At 44.0% G+C, this 17,237-nt stretch overlaps 1 protein-coding gene across 4 annotated transcripts in view; it reads left to right on the top strand.

Annotated features, from left to right (window-relative positions):
- POMGNT2 (protein O-linked mannose N-acetylglucosaminyltransferase 2 (beta 1,4-)) overlaps positions 1-15,671 on the top strand; it is a 137,656-nt gene extending 121,985 nt beyond the window's left edge. For all 4 annotated transcript variants that reach the window (XM_086942086.1, XM_086942089.1, XM_086942087.1 and 1 more), the window contains exon 3: positions 11,334-15,671. In XM_086942086.1, coding sequence (XP_086798212.1) covers positions 11,426-13,162 — 1,737 coding nt within the window. In that variant the 5' untranslated portion in view covers positions 11,334-11,425 and the 3' untranslated portion in view covers positions 13,163-15,671. The remainder of the gene's footprint in view (positions 1-11,333) is intronic.
- The last annotated feature ends 1,566 nt before the right edge of the window (positions 15,672-17,237 follow it).

The following is a 17,237-nucleotide window of genomic DNA, read 5'->3' as shown; positions in this document are numbered from 1 at the left end:
CAACTTTTTTCAGAGACTGTAGAAAGATAATGACACATCTGTTTTCCAGCACTCATCCTAGCATAATTTAACAAAATCAAGTGTGACGACTGTTTAGGCATAGATTATTTCCCAAATATGACAATAGGTAGACTTACTGACAGCGGGCATGACGGCACAGATACAGATATACACGAGGACAGGGAAACAAAGAATTTTAACCCTTTCCATGCTGATGACGAGCTCAGCTCGTCATGATGCACGGTTGAGCTGTGCTGATGACGAGCTGAGCTCGTCATGAAAGGTGCAAAATCACTCTTTCCAGCACAGGAGGGGAAAACACCTAGCAGCGAAGGTGTTAAAGATTCAATATCGGGCATGTCTAAATATTCACACAAAGGCTTTGACCGAAAAATAAAGCTGCAAGACCAACTTTTCCTAATGACCCCAACGCTAGCATAATCCCACACATAGCATTTTCCTAGCTCACACATGTATAGAAGAGGACCCTTCGATGCAAACATCTGTGAACACCTGTATCACCCGATGGTGTGACATACTTACACAGAAGAGAAAGGAGATGATAGCCACCTTCTCCCACTGTCCATGGAGCACAGCCATGAGGAAACCCACTCCCAGAAGACCACACAACCACACTTACTAATGACCAGTCCTCTCCTATGGAACACCTTGGGGCGTATTCGTAAACTGCATTTCGGGGTACGTTTAGTTATAGTGCTGCAAAGTGCAGGTCACAAACCTATATGTGAAGATCTCCGACTCCGTCTCTCCAATCTTTTCTATGTGGAGATCCCTGCCATGAGTGCGGAGAGCGCTGCACACATAGGTCTACGTTTTAGTAGTAAATGCCAGAGTGACGGGGAAATCTAAGAATACTAACATCTAAATGGGAGGAATTTAGGGAAGAACATGCAAAAACAAAATGCCCACCCGCACAAGTAATCCCATTGCTATTCACATACTGTACTTCAAGAGCTACTACAGCCAGAAAAGTCCCAAAACAGTTGTAAATGTACTCCAGCCCAGCCTTGGAGAAAGCACAGCACCACACAAGGCTAGTCACATGTACTGTAACACTCTTCCATAAAATCAATAGACACTGGGTCAGGACATAACTCCCCATTGGAAATAACATTAAAATAAATCAAATTATGTAGACATTTTTTTAATTTGAATGGCTACATATATATGTTTTTGAATACTTTTATATAGGAATTCAAATGCATTACTTACTAAATAATGTATTTACTAATTATTTATATATAATTACTAAATAAGTGATTTAAATTATAACTGTCAAGTTTTTGTTACAGTAATTAGTATTTAACATTAATTCTATACAAAACTTTTCATATTGAAATGTATTTAAGGTATTATTTTTAGATTGAACTCATATATTTTAAATTATTAAATAAACATTTAAGTTAATGTACTGTAACATTTTATTTGATTAATTTATTGATTCTAGAGTTAAAATAAATATATAAAATTAAATATATAACAACACTTTCATATTTTATAATAACATATTTCAATATTATTTTTAATAATAACAGTTTCATACATTTTTCTATACTTCCCATATAGCGATCTCCACCCTAGTGGTGGAAACCTCTGCCTATTCGTTATGTTACACATATTAACATATACATGCAGACTTGTAGGTCTAGACTTAGGAGTAACAATACACTCCAAAATGGTGAATAGCAAAAAGGTGTGAAGTTACCCCTAGGTAAAGTGTGTAAATGTTCCTTGTGAACAGGGCCCTATGTTTGGAAAACTATGAATCTCTAGTGTGCAATTCCACGGTCCCCAACAGCACTAAGAGACCCGGGAAGTGCACTTTACAAAACCTGGCTTGCACAAGGTTAGACAACTGCCCTGATGCGCTGCTCCTACTCTGGCCATTGGGCTTTTCATCTACAGATTTTGTCTTCTGCCATTTGCTCCCTGAGCATAGAGCCATTACTTTAATATGTGCTCTATCCTTTTCTTCTATTGCTGCTCTGCCACTGCATATTGGCCCCTGTTCAGAAGAAGTATGTAAAGGTCTCTATTGCAAAAGCGTAGCATTGACTTGTGTAGGCCATGGGGCTGGAAACTGGGACACGTCACTGTTACTGATGCACCAAATTCCAGAGGGTATTTTAACCACAGTCAATTTTTTCCGGTGTTGTCAAATGAAGTACCAATGGAGGCTAATACTTTAATTTGTTGCTCCAGTTTCTAGCATCCAATGATCTGAATCTTTAGTTGTTTCCTGAAGGTTATAGAGTTAAGTTGCCGTTTGCGTTCATGTACGAGCCACCACCCCACACGGACCCAGAGAAATGAGGTCTGGAGGATGGAGCACTTTTAGAGAAGATTGGAGGTAGATTGAGATGCTGCGATGCAAATCTCTTGGTGCGTGACCACAGATGGCTTCATTGGGTACATTGAGGGCTGTGCAGGAGATCTGGATATCTGCGGATTGTCTTTGTAGCGTAGGAACAGTATGTGCCCTCGTCGGCCATGTAACGACGGTCACTCTTTTATGCCGCGTGTGTCGCTGGCCCAGGCTTTCCACTGACCTCCAACCCCGTGTGACTCGCCATCAGTGCTGTGGGACAGAGGGACATCTTTAGGGGCATTTGGCAAAGCAAGCAAGTGAGGAGGTTGCCAATGGCAGAAACAAAGCCCACAATCCGCTTTCAAGCAACAGGAAATATCAACTAAAACAGAGGCTAAGCATGAGAGGGCCCAGGTGGTTGATGATGTCACAGGATATCTCAAAACCCAAGCTGACCTCAAACAAAGGGACATTCTAGACTGCCTGTAGTGTTGTTGGATGACGAGTCGGATTAAGAGACCTCTTTTTTCAGTTCACCAGATGGCCCCTTTAAGCTTTTTAATCATTTGCAAAGTATCACATTAAAATAAATTTATTTAGGGTCAAATCTTCGAGTGCTTGCTAGTTGGTGGTCATGACGTATGGACAGACAAACGGTTTCATGATAACATACTCCTTTCTTACAGAATGAGCAGGAAAGACGAAAACGTTAGCCGAAAAAAGCAGGATTTAGAAAGCAAATGTATTTTATCGCTGGCTTTGCAGTTATTTGTAACGGAAATTCTGCTCGTTTCCACACGGGCAGCCCCGAATAAACTAAAATATTCTTAACTCTGATGAAATGCGCAGCTGGGAAAGGGCCACTTAATTGCCTCCCCCTGGGGTCTCGCGGCGGCGCGAGGCGGCACGCGCCTTCGGCGGGACTGCGCCAGTGCACCTCATTATGGTAATCTGTGCGGTGTGTATGCTGACGGGACATTATTACAAGCCAGAGCACCGTGACTGGGGGCACAGGACTGGGAGCTGCATGCACCACGTGCCCCCATTAAAAGATATATCTTTCAGGAAATCGGACATCAACTGGAATTAGACGGCCCTTTAGAAACGGGTCTGCGGAAAACCGCGGCCATAGGAAACAAATACATACTAAAAACTGGATAAGAAGTAACTACTGATTTTTTTCCCGTAGAGTACTTGATTATTTTTGTTTATGTACAGTACTGGCATGGCACAGTGTTCCCTAGCTGGTTTTGGTGCATTATTGTACTTTATGTGCAGTTCTTGCATAGCACAGTGTTCCCTAGCTGGTTTTGGTGCATTATTGTACTTTATGTGCAGTTCTTGCATAGCACAGTGTTCCCTAGCTGGTTTTGGTGCATTATTTTACTTTATGTACAGTTCTTGCATAGCACAGTGTTCCCTAGCTGGTTTTGGTGCATTATTTTACTTTATGTGCAGTTCTTGCATAGCACAGTGTTCCCTAGCTGGTTTTGGTGCATTATTTTACTTTATGTACAGTTCTTGCATAGCACAGTGTTCCCTAGCTGGTTTTGGTGCATTATTTTACTTTATGTACAGTTCTTGCATAGCACAGTGTTCCCTAGCTGGTTTTGGTGCATTATTTTACTTTATGTACAGTTCTTGCATAGCACAGTGTTCCCTAGCTGGTTTTGGTGCATTATTTTACTTTATATACAGTTCTTGCATGGCACAGTGTTCCCTAGCTGGTTTTGGTGAATTATTTTGCGTTATGTACAGTTCTTGCTTAACGCAGTGTTCCCTATCTGGGTTTGAGCATTATTTTTGTTTATGCTTAGTTTTTGCATGGCGCAGCGTTCCCTCGCTGGTTAAGGTGCGTTATTTTTGTTTATGTACAATTCTTATATAGTGCAGTGTTCCCTCGTTGGAGGTGTTGCATTTTTTTTGGTTTATGCACAGTTGCTGCATAGCTCGGTTTTCCCTATCTGGTTTTGGTACCTTAGCTTAGTTTACGTACAGTTCTTACATAAGACAGTCTAGCCAAGCTGGTGTTGGTGCATTATTTTTATGCTCACTTCTTGTATAGCACAGTGTCCTCTAGCTGGTTTCGGTGCACTATTTTTGTTTTCATACAATTCTTGTACATCCCGGTGTTCCCTAGCTGATGGTGTAATATTTTGGGTTTTTACAGTTCCTTCATAGCCCCATGTTCCCTAGCTGGTGTTTGTGCATAATTTTTTTTGTATACAATTCTTGTATAGCGCAGTGTTCCCTAGCTGGTGGTGGTGTATTATTTTGGTTTATGTTCACATCTTGTATAGCGCAGTGTTCCCTAGCTGGTGGTGGTGTGTTATTTTAGTTTATGTTCACATCTTGTATAGCGCAGTGTTCCCTAGCTGGTGGTGGTGTATTATTTTGGTTTATGTTCACATCTTGTATAGCGCAGTGTTCCCTAGCTGGTGGTGGTGTGTTATTTTAGTTTATGTTCACATCTTGTATAGCGCAGTGTTCCCTAGCTGGTGGTGGTGTATTATTTTGGTTTATGTTCACATCTTGTATAGCGCAGTGTTCCCTAGCTGGTGGTGGTGTATTATTTTGGTTTATGTTCACATCTTGTATAGCGCAGTGTTCCCTAGCTGGTGGTGGTGTATTATTTTGGTTTATGTTCACATCTTGTATAGCGCAGTGTTCCCTAGCTGGTGGTGGTGTGTTATTTTAGTTTATGTTCACATCTTGTATAGCGCAGTGTTCCCTAGCTGGTGGTGGTGTATTATTTTAGTTTATGTTCACATCTTGTATAGCGCAGTGTTCCCTAGCTGGTGGTGGTGTATTATTTTAGTTTATGTTCACATCTTGTATAGCGCAGTGTTCCCTAGCTGGTGGTGGTGTATTATTTTAGTTTATGTTCACATCTTGTATAGCGCAGTGTTCCCTAGCTGGTGGTGGTGTATTATTTTGGTTTATGTTCACATCTTGTATAGCGCAGTGTTCCCTAGCTGGTGGTGGTGTATTATTTTGGTTTATGTTCACATCTTGTATAGCGCAGTGTTCCCTAGCTGGTGGTGGTGTATTATTTTGGTTTATGTTCACATCTTGTATAGCGCAGTGTTCCCTAGCTGGTGGTGGTGTATTATTTTAGTTTATGTTCACATCTTGTATAGCGCAGTGTTCCCTAGCTGCTGGTGGTGTGTTATTTTGGTTTATATTCACTTCTTGTATGACACAGTGTTCCCTAGCTGGTGTTGGTGCATTCTTTTTGTTTATGTAAAATTCTTGTATAGCACAGTGTTCCCTAGCTGGTGTTGGTGCATTATTTTTGTTTATGTACAATTCTTGTATGGCACTGATTTCCCTAGCTGGTCTTGGTGCAGTATTTTGGTTTATGTTCACTTCTTGTATAGCACAGATTTCCTTAGCTGGTGTTGGTGCATTATTTTAGTTTTTTTAAATTCTTGTATAACACAGTGTTCCCATATCTGGTGTTGGTGCATTATTATTGTTTATGTTCACTTCTTCTATAGCGCAGTATGCTCTAGTTGGTCTTGGTGCAATATTATTGTCTACGTACAATTCTTGTATAGCGCAGTGTTCCCTAGCTGTTTTTGTTTGATTGTTTCTGTTTATGCACACTTCTTGCATAGCTCAGTGTTCCCGTTGGTGCACATTGCTCACAGCTGAGGAAATGTGTGTGTATTTGTAAGCATCTTCGAAGATGTCTGCTGTGACATCAGTAAACCTTTTGTTACCCCTTTTAGTACATCAGTAGAGTTTAAAATGTGTCTTTAAATGAGTAGTGCTGTTGATATTAAATGTGTTCCCCATACTTGGGTCTTGAAGGGAGACTCTTCATCTCGTCTAGTGAAATGCTAAGATGTCGGTGATTCCCAAGCGGGCAACATATTCTGTACCCAGCTGAAACCTGGGTCTGTAAGGAGTGATGCTGTGTTTTATATTCTAAATGTCCTTGTACCTGTATTGGGGTACAGGCAAACAGTTCTTCTGTAAATGGGCCCTTACAAAGTAGGTCAGCTCAGGTAACTGTAAGATTACCAACCAGCGAAACGCTTGTCACCTTAGGACCAGGTGCTTGGAAATTTGGTATGGATTAATTTAACTGTGTTTTTAGGTCTCGGCTAAACGCGCGGAAGCGCGTCTCCGCCGAGATCTTTTGTTAGCGACTGTGCTTCCCAGGAGACAGTTTCGGCCACGCGCATCCTTCGAGCCGATTTGTAACTGGAACGCGCGCTGTGGCCAGGCGCTGTCTCCTGGGAAGCTCAAGCACCACACACGCATGCGCATACAAACACACAAGCGCCCATGCACGCACATACATACAGAGACACCCCCCCTGACACATACACACACACACACGCGCACACACACAAGTGTACCGAGGCCCCCCCTCCCTCCCCCGCCGTCACCGTCGCACACATACATACACACACGAGCATACACGCACACACACACACACAAGTGCACCAAGCCCCCCCAGCCTTTTGGAACTTACCTGGCCAATGTCGGGGACTCTGCTCAGCACGCGGCGCCCAACCTCCTGCTGGCGCGGCCCCGGGGCTCCACACCGCTCACAGGAGCCCCGGGCGCGAGACGCATTTCACTCTGCCTGCCTCCTCTTCCGGTCTGGACGTGGCCCCGCCCCCGTCACAGGCGACCGTGCCTGACTTCCGGGGCGGCCGCGGCGGGATTCCGGGGGCATACTCAATTCTATATTTAAAGTGCCTCCTACTGTGTAATGTGACAGGCGGCCTGAAATTATGTTTTGCGAGACGTTTTTATGATGTAAACTTTTAAAAGATCTCTTTGAAAGAAGAATTTGCAGACTAAACAAAACGACGGCATTGGAGACAAACAGGAAATGTACCAGAATTTTAGAAACAAAAGACGAAGTATGGAACGAAATAGTGACAAGGAAATAGAACAGTCTCTAACAAAAGTATGCAGAAAACGGTGAGACCTATTAAATGTAGCTCTCAGGCTCACTGCAGTAGTAATCAGTTGCAGGAAGGTATTTGCAACTTGTGAATGAGCATAGCAGCATGAATCATACTTAGTAATAACCATAAAATATGGCGGAAGGCGCGATACTAAAGAATCATTGTAAAGTGAGTGCAGAGTAGTAATGCAGAGTAGTGAGTGCAGAGGAGTGAGTGCAGAGGAGTGAGTGCAGAGGAGTGAGTGCAGAGGAGTGAGTGCAGAGGAGTGAGTGCAGAGGAGTGAGTGCAGAGGAGTAATGCAGAGTAGTAATGCAGAGTAGTAATGCTGAGTGCAGAGTAGTGAGTGCAGAGTAGTGAGTGCAGAGTAGTGAGTGCAGAGTAGTGAGTGCAGAGTAGTGAGTGCAGAGTAGTGAGTAGTGAGTGCAGAGTAGTGAGTAGTGAGTGCAGAGTAGTGAGTAGTGAGTGCAGAGAGAGTGTGCAGAGTAGTGAGTGCAGAGAGAGTGTGCAGAGTAGTGAATGCAGAGTAGTGAGTAGTGAGTGTGCAGAGTAGTGAGTGCAAAGAGAGTGTGCAGAGTAGTGAGTGCAAAGAGAGTGTGCAGAGTAGTGAGTGCAGAGAGAGTGTGCAGAGTAGTGAGTGCAGAGAGAGTGTGCAGAGTAGTGAGTGCAGAGAGAGTGTGCAGAGTAGTGAGGGCAGAGAGAGTGTGCAGAGTAGTGAGTGCAGAGTGAGTGTGCAGAGTAGTGAGTAGTGAGTGTGCAGAGTAGTGAGTAGTGAGTGTGCAGAGTAGTGAGTGCAGAGAGAGTGTGCAGAGTAGTGAGTGCAGAGTAGTGAGTAGTGAGTGCAGAGTAGTGAGTAGTGAGTGCAGAGTAGTGAGTGCAGAGAGTGTGTGCAGAGTAGTGAGTGCAGAGTAGTGAGTAGTGAGTGCAGAGTAGTGAGTAGTGAGTGTGCAGAGTAGTGAGTAGTGAGTAGTGAGTAGTGAGTGCAGAGTAGTGAGTGCAGAGTAGTGAGTGCAGAGTAGTGAGTAGTGAGTGCAGAGTAGTGAGTAGTGAGTGCAGAGTAGTGAGTGCAGAGTAGTGAGTAGTGAGTGCAGAGTAGTGAGTAGTGAGTGCAGAGTAGTGAGCAGTGAGTGCAGAGTAGTGAGTAGTGAGTGCAGAGTAGTGAGTGCAGAGTAGTGAGTAGTGAATGCAGAGTAGTGAGTAGTGAGTGCAGAGTAGTGAGTGCAGAGTAGTGAGTGCAGAGTAGTGAGTGTGCAGAGTAGTGAGTGCAGAGAGAGTGTGCAGAGTGGTAATGCAGAGTAGTGAGTGCAGAGTGGTAATGCAGAGTAGTGAGTAGTGAGTGCAGAGTAGTGAGTAGTGAGTGTGCAGAGTAGTGAGTGCAGAGAGAGTGTGCAGAGTAGTGAGTAGTGAGTGTGCAGAGTAGTGAGTGCAGAGAGAGTGTGCAGAGAGAGTGTGCAGAGTAGTGAGTGCATAGTGAGTGCAGAGTGGTAATGCAGAGTAGTGAGTGCAGAGTGGTAATGCAGAGTAGTGAGTAGTGAGTGCAGAGTAGTGAGTAGTGAGTGTGCAGAGTAGTGAGTGCAGAGAGAGTGTGCAGAGTAGTGAGTAGTGAGTGCAGAGTAGTGAGTAGTGAGTGCAGAGTAGTGAGTAGTGAGTGCAGAGTAGTGAGTAGTGAGTGCAGAGTAGTGAGTAGTGAGTGTGCAGAGTAGTGAGTGCAGAGTAGTGAGTAGTGAGTGCAGAGTAGTGAGTAGTGAGTGTGCAGAGTAGTGAGTGCAGAGAGAGTGTGCAGAGTAGTGAGTGCAGAGTAGTGAGTGCAGAGTAGTGAGTAGTGAGTGCAGAGTAGTGAGTGCAGAGTAGTGAGTAGGGAGTGCAGAGTAGTGAGTAGTGAGTGCAGAGTAGTGAGTAGTGAGTGTGCAGAGTAGTGAGTGCAGAGAGAGTGTGCAGAGTAGTGAGTGCAGAGTAGTGAGTGCATAGTGAGTGCAGAGTGGTAATGCAGAGTAGTGAGTAGTGAGTGTGCAGAGTAGTGAGTGCAGAGAGAGTGTGCAGAGTAGTGAGTGCAGAGTAGATAGTGCAGAGTAGTGAGTAGTGAGTAGTGAGTGCAGAGTAGTGAGTAGTGAGTGCAGAGTAGTGAGTAGGGAGTGCAGAGTAGTGAGTAGTGAGTGCAGAGTAGTGAGTAGTGAGTGCAGAGTAGTGAGTAGTGAGTGTGCAGAGTAGTGAGTGCAGAGAGAGTGTGCAGAGTAGTGAGTGCAGAGTAGTGAGTGCATAGTGAGTGCAGAGTGGTAATGCAGAGTAGTGAGTAGTGAGTGCAGAGTGGTAATGCAGAGTAGTGAGTAGTGAGTAGTGAGTGCAGAGTAGTGAGTAGTGAGTGTGCAGAGTAGTGAGTGCAGAGAGAGTGTGCAGGGTAGTGAGTGCAGAGTGAGTGTGCAGAGTAGTGAGTGCAGAGAGAGTGTGCAGAGTAGTGAGTGCAGAGTAGTGAGTAGTGAGTAGTGAGTGCAGAGTAGTGAGTGCAGAGTAGTGAGTGTGCAGAGTAGTGAGTGCAGAGAGAGTGTGCAGAGTAGTGAGTGCAGAGTGAGTGTGCAGAGTAGTGAGTGCAGAGTGAGTGTGCAGAGCAGTGAGTGCAGAGTGAGTGTGCAGAGCAGTGAGTGCAGAGTGAGTGTGCAGAGCAGTGAGTGCAGAGTGAGTGTGCAGAGCAGTGAGTGCAGAGTGAGTGTGCAGAGCATTGTGTGCTGTTGAGTGCAGAGTGCTGTGTATTGACAATGTTAATGACAATGCCATTTATTTTTGATTTAAAGAAAAAAAAATGTCATGAGCAATGCCAATAGCTCTACCTTTAATGATGCCGAGACCATTGCATTGCAAATGCTTGTTTAAAATCCTTTGCCCGCCGTGGAAAGCACTGTTTCTTGTACTCCACTCCTGTGCCCACTTTGAGCAATATTTGTGAATCTTGTATCAGTGAATTTCCTTGCTTATTGGCCAAAGGGGAGAAAAGTTTAAGGAGTGTTGAGCTAGTGCTTATCACAGAACTAGTTCGTAAGCACAATAAATAAAGAAAGCTCCAAACTACACATAAAACAGACAACAGTACCACACAGCATTGAAAGCAAAAGTAGAGGGTACTAGCTAGGCAGTGACCATGAAACGGAAGAGAATCTATCGTGGAGTGGTGTGGCTCACTGGTAGAGGCGGCAGACGGCGGACCCGAGAGCAGAGGACGGCCCGGGACCAGGGTTCAATTCCCGACGCGGCAGGGTCGTGGACCAGGGTCAGCGGACTCGATAATTCTCGCCTCAGTGCCTACTCTAACCAGGTATCACACTCGGCAACTCTGGGCATTAGCTTGCCTCATCTCTACAACGGCCCCCCACATACGCTGGGGATGCCTGGTTTCACCTTGGAGATACCCAGTAGGGACCATCTCACAAGGATAGCCAGAACGGGTTCCCCAGCGGTCTACTGCGCAGAGATACTCCTTTGGGAGTCGATTCTAGCGCATTACAAACCCTTAATTAATTAATTAATTAATCGTCTAGTGATCGCTAAGGCACCCATATAGGCCAGTGCTGCTTTATCTTTGATGTTTTGGGGTTTGGTTGTTGGTGCACAACACTGTCAATATCTATGCATGGCCTGTTTAGTAAAAACTGTGAACATGTTTTTTATATTGTATAGCGCTTAAAGCTCCTGTTCATTTGATTTGGTAGTTATTCGTACTAATCTGAGAAAAGTTTGCCATGATCATTTGATTTCGGTCAAGTTGGGAATCTAGGAACACAACTCGTGTCTTCTGGTTCCAAAGTCTGTTTTGATCTCTAATGAATTTCTCCTCCCAAATAAGTGATCTCTGCATAATAATGAAACAATCCGTGAGAACAAGGCAACGCAGATATACATTTTTTAAGAATATAGATTTATAAAATGAGTAGAGAGAATTATATGAAATGTGTAGACCCCCGCTTGTTGCAAAACATATGGCTTACTTTATTTTTATAAGCAATTAAAGAAGTATGCTTTGAACTAATAACTAAAGGACAATCACTTTTGGATGAAGAAGTTTACTCTTTATTTCTTTTCTCTGCTAGGTCAATGCTCTCCTCATGTAATAGTGGATTAAGGACCCCAGCCTCCAGCTACCCGTTCCCCATGCGGCTCTCAACAGAGATCGGAGTGCAGAATGAACATAGCAGCAGTGCTGAATGCGCTACTGGTGTCCGCCCTTGCTGCTGTGCTGTGGAAGTATGTCCAACTACGCGAGCACGCCTCCATCATCGAGGAGGAGCTGGAGCTAACGCACCAATCCCAGGAGATCTCGCAGGTGCGCATCGATTACCATGCAGCCCTTCAGGCGCTCGTGGAGGAGGGTACCAGGATGGTATGCACAGGGAGGATGCATACCGACCGCATTTGCCGCTTCGAGTCCCTTTGTTACTCTACTGAGGCCGAGGAGTTTGTCTTCTTCCACAGTAATGCCTCCATTATGTTACCCAACTTAGGGTCGAGGCGTTTCCAGCCTGCCTTGGTGGACCTGTCTTCTGTGGATGATCACAACACTCAGTACTTTAACTTTGTAGAGCTGCCAGCTGCTGCACTGAAGTTCATGCCGAAGCCAGTGTTTGTGCCTGATGTCGCTCTCATCATGAATCGATTCAACCCCGACAACCTTATGCACGTCTTCCATGATGATCTTCTCCCAATCTTCTATACCATGCAGCAGTTTCCAGATTTGGGCCAGGAATCACGACTTTTCTTTATGGAAGGCTGGAATGAGGGCCTGCACTTTGACCTTTACAAGTCATTGTCCAATAAACAGCCTCTCCTGAAAGAGCAGCTGAAGACCCTGGGAAAGCTTCTTTGCTTCACCAAATCTTATGTAGGATTGACCAAAATCACCACTTGGTACCAGTATGGCTTTGTACAGCCACAGGGCCCCAAAGCAAACATTCTGGTTTCTGGCAATGAGATCAGACAGTTCACAAAGTTTGTCATGGATAAGATGAATGTTAGCACAGAGGGAAGCTCTAACGAGGAATATATTGTACTGTTTAGCCGAACACTGAATAGGCTTATTGTAAACGAGGCTGAACTCATCTTAGCACTGGCCCAAGAGTTTCAGATGAAAACAATCTCGGTCTCCCTGGAAGACCATTCATTTGCAGATATTGTGCGCCTTATAAGTAATGCGTCCATGCTGGTCAGCATGCATGGAGCTCAGTTGGTGATGTCCCTCTTTCTTCCCAGGGGTGCCACCGTAGTAGAACTTTTTCCTTATGCCATCAACCCTGAGCACTACACCCCTTATAAGACGTTAGCAATGCTCCCAGGCATGGACCTTTCGTATATCTCTTGGCAGAACTTGGAGGAGGCCAACACCATAACCTACCCTGAGAGATCTTGGGATCAAGGTGGACTCGCCCATTTAGACACAGCGGAACAGGAACGCATCATAAAAAGCAAGGAGGTGCCTCGCCACCTCTGCTGCCGCAACTCCGAGTGGCTGTTCAGGGTATATCAGGACACAAAAGTGGACATTACTTCGCTTATCGAAGTTATCAGGTTGACTGTGAAATCAAAACCAGGCCCCAAGAAGCAAAAGTGGACAACTGGCCTATATCCAGGAAAAGTGAGAGGTGCCAAGTGCCAGGCCAGTGTGCAGGGGGCGACTGAAGCAAAACTCACGGTGGCTTGGCAGATCCCATGGAACCTCAAGTACCTGAAGGTCAGAGATGTGAAGTATGAAGTGTGGATCCAGGAACAAGGTGAAAACACGTACATGCCATACATCTTGTCGCAGCAGAATCACACATTTGTTGAGAACATAAAACCGTTCACGAGCTACTTGGTGTGGATCCGTTGCATCTTCAACAAGACCCTACTTGGTCCCTTCGCAGAGGTGCTGGTGTGCAGTACGTAGTGTGGCCATCCCCTCCGCCCAAGAATCCGCCATCCTCTTTTGTTACTATTGTTGTAAGCTTTTATTAGTCGCGATGGCTGAGAAGAATCTCAACATCTTGGTACCCAAGTTTCTGTTGTTTTTTGCGTACTTGAGCATTGGTCACCCCAGGTGAGACCTGTAACCCCTAGAGTCCAAGCAAGTAGCATCAACTCTGAAACTGATTAAGCAATGCATTTACTTGGAGAGCAGAGTTGAGTTGTAAACCTTGTATTAGTCTTGTATTGTAGGCAGAACATCAGTGCTTAAGTTGTAGATATTACAAGGGCAGTTTCCTGGCCTTCTGTGTTTGCGTAGGTCAGATTGCATTCGTGACATCTGCCCTTTTTATCTGTAATTTACTAAGAGTTAGGACCTTGGGAAATGGTTGTTTGTTGAAGGTTTTATTTAAAAATGCCTTTTAAATAAAGGTGTTTTAAAGGGCTCATTCCTGGAGTGGATTGAGGACAGTAAAAGGGTGAGAGCTTAGTGCACATAGCTGAAAAAAGCTTTGCTAAATCATGTGAGCACATGTGCAGGAAATTCGATGCTTGTAAAGACAGGAATTGTCACCCTCCCAAATTAAAAATCCAGGTGAGGTTTTAAAATGAATCATCAGATTTTGAAAATAAATTCCCTCTGAATTTACCATATGTCATTTTATGAGTAAATGTATATCATGCATAGTTATGTATGTCGTAGTGGATAGTCAGAACCTGTGAATATGTTTTACTATTCGTTAGGTTGACAATCACAGCGCTTTTTATAATCTATGTTCCCTTCGCCCCAAATTATTGTAGGCATATGGTTGGGAATTGCCTCTGCAGTTTCTATTCTTGAATAATTAGGTAGAACTAATAGTATCTTCCCCTAGAAATGAAAGAATGTGTTTATGATGTATTAATTTTTTTACTAGACTAACATGTTTTCTTTTTCCTTTATGTGTGGTGCAATGAGTTAGTAGAGTTTGAATATGTTTTATAAATTAAATTGTGTTTTTTTAATGAGGATTAGGTTACCTGAAAATAGCACAAGGCAGTTGCAGCTCCGCCCTACTTAAATTATTGGTGTCTGGTTGGAGCACTATGGCCTCCTCGATCAGTAAGGTGTGAGCTAGGATTTCAGTGGGGTGGACCTTGAGCTCTCTGGCCCCTGTGCCAGAGGTTGACTTTTGTACTGGGTTACTCAGTATTGTTTACATTTCCACTAAACTTGATTAGGAGAGGGGTCACAACAATTTGACAAGGCAGCTAAGTACATTACAAGACTAGCTCTACCAACCCTAAATGTTAGTATTCATGTTGTACATCGAAAACCCCTTTTGATCATATATAACGATGCAGAAGATATGCGGGCACATTTAATTAGTTTGTGAGCTAGGTTTCCATTATGTTGAAAAGTGGCATTATAATCAATAACATTCTGATCATCGCTGCCATCCTGTTCTCGGAGCACGAGCTTTCTGCAGTCCTGAAATATCCCTTAGATGACATATCACTAGAAGGGTTAAGATTACTCTTATTGGTAGTACTATTGTTATTACTCAGTCCTGAAAGAGCCCTACAGGTATGTATCCAGAAAAGACTGGTTCTTAAATAATTTCTGCTTTATACCCATATTTATTTATTTATTTGTTGGTTTTATTTATTTTGGAGCTTGGTAAAGTGCAGACCACATCCAGGATTTACAGCCCACTGTTCATAGAATATTATTTTGATGTAATATTACTGACTGTGTACACCACAACCTGAATAGCCTCACCGATGGGTGTTATTCAGTGGTACTCACTTTACCGACCCCAGAAAGGCAGGAGGATGAATTGGTCATCTTGGGGCTCGAACCCGTGGCCCGCAGGTTGCACACACATCTCTAGAGAGGGGCCCGCCCAAAGGTTTAGAAGTTCAAGCAGGGTTAAGATAGTGAGACAGTGTTTTTGTGGTTCCAGGCATAGTTCTGCTTCTGAGCAGAATCCCTTCGACAATTGCATTGGCGTAGAGTGCAGCGGCATAGAGTGCAGTGGGGCAGAGTGGAGTGGGGCAGAGTGGAGTGGGGCAGAGTGGAGTGGCCTCTTCATATAGTTCTGGTTTTATACCATTCATCACTTTGCATTCTGGTGCTTGAACTTTCAATTTACCCATTATAAATGTAGGCCTACACGCCCCAGCATGCAAAGTGATGTTGCCTGAAAACTGGGAATGGATGAAGGTTTAACGCGTGACGTAAGGGCAAACTGCATTTATTTGCAAAATAGATCCAAATGCAAAGACCGGATTATGACCTAATTGTCCTCCATACGTATCTGGTCCTCATGATTTTAATTTATTTTAGCAGTGAACATGCGGGAAGAGAATACATCTCTTTCCTGTTGGAATCCTGTCTCCTTTACACCAGCTGATCATTTGCACCCGTAGCTATTCTCCTGTTTCTCTTCATGTACATTTACCTGAGATTCTTGCAGAGATTAAAATAAAACTGTGGATGGTTATTTAAATGCTTTGCCGTCTGTTGTGTTTTTTTACTCATTGGCTGCATTGTATGTATATATGTTGTTTAGAAAAACGAGTACCTGGTTTCAGTATAAAAGTTTTCTGCGGATGCATTTTCGTTTTTATCATTTTCTTGTACTCTGTAAGCACTTGAAATGCCATGAAAGACTCCCCCAGAGTGTCCAGAGAGATTTGAATGTTTTTCTAAAGTGGAGGAAGTCGAGGAAGAAGAAACTGCACTGAGAATAATCATTTTCCCGTTAAAAACCACTGTGGATGGAAGAGGAGCTACGAGGACTGGCAAAGAGAGAGAAACCAACAAATAAGCACAGAAAAACCACTGAGGAACACCGAAGGTGAGCAGACTGACTTGGGTGGAGAACAAACAAGCACTGGCAAAGCCAATAGGTCTTTATTCTGCAAGAGCTATTGGCTTTGTCTATGTTTTTTAGCAATGTTGCACACCAGCGTGGCTGCTGTTCATCATGGCTCAACGTTTGTGACATAGAGGAGAGTAGCGTAAAGTGTTGTGGCATGGAGTGTAATAGAGTGGAATGTAGTATAGTGGAATGGAGTGTCACTAATTAGAGTGGAGTAGAGGAGCACAGAGTGGAGTAGAGTATCATGGAGTGGAGTAGAGTTGAATAGTGTAGTGTAGAGTGTAACAGTCTAGTGGCATAGTGTGAGGTGAAGTTAAGTGGCATAGAGAAGAGAGGAGTGGATTGTTGTGGAGTGGTGTAGAGTGTTGTGGAGTACAGTGGAGAAGCTTATACTGACTGTTGTAGAGTGCACTTTTAAACTGGAGTGGAGTAAAGTGTCAGTGTCAGAGTGGGGTGACAGAGTGGAGGGGCATCAATTGGCATAGCATAGAGTAAAGTGTCTCAGAGTGGAATAAAGTGTTGTCAAGGACAGTGTAGTGCTACAGAGCGGAGTGCCTAGAGTGGAATGGAGTGTTGTAGCATAGAGTGGAGTAAAGTGACACAGTGTGAAGTGGCGTAGCGTGAAGTAATAAAGTGCCATACTGTGGCCAGTAACCCAGAAGATACTGCCACCAAATTCCATGATTGGATGGTACAGATTGGAAAATGGATGTCTCAAAACTACCTTAAATCGAACTCAAACAAAACACAAGGTATTGCTGTTTAGCAAAGACTCGTTACAACGCTTATTATCCAGTATTAGGGGTATCTTTCACAGATTCACATGCCTGAATCATTCCCCGTCGTCGGGGTGGGAGTCCCCGGTACATAAAAAGAGTAATGTCATATAGACATATACATAGTAATAGGCCAGAGGCCTCTCATTAGTAACATATCCATGTCCTTTTGTAAAAAGGACCAAACTTTGACCAAGAGCCAATCGGCTATCACCACCCTCTAGAACCTTCCTGGAAGGAACCCTAGTCCCTCAGATTTTCTACCGCACGTCGTGCTAAGGGAGTCTCCACTGAGCTCTGCTCAGCTTTCCTGTATTTCTGGATTTTTTTCCACAAATTTTCTCTCAGAATTTTTCTCGGTGAGGGGTTTTCAGTTCACCATGGCTGATACTCCTAAAAAGGTTTTTTTTAGACC

Source organism: Lissotriton vulgaris, chromosome 10 (assembly GCF_964263255.1).
Source record: "Lissotriton vulgaris chromosome 10, aLisVul1.2, whole genome shotgun sequence".
Classification (NCBI taxonomy): domain Eukaryota; kingdom Metazoa; phylum Chordata; class Amphibia; order Caudata; family Salamandridae; genus Lissotriton; species Lissotriton vulgaris.
This window is presented reverse-complemented; position numbering and strand designations above follow the sequence as displayed.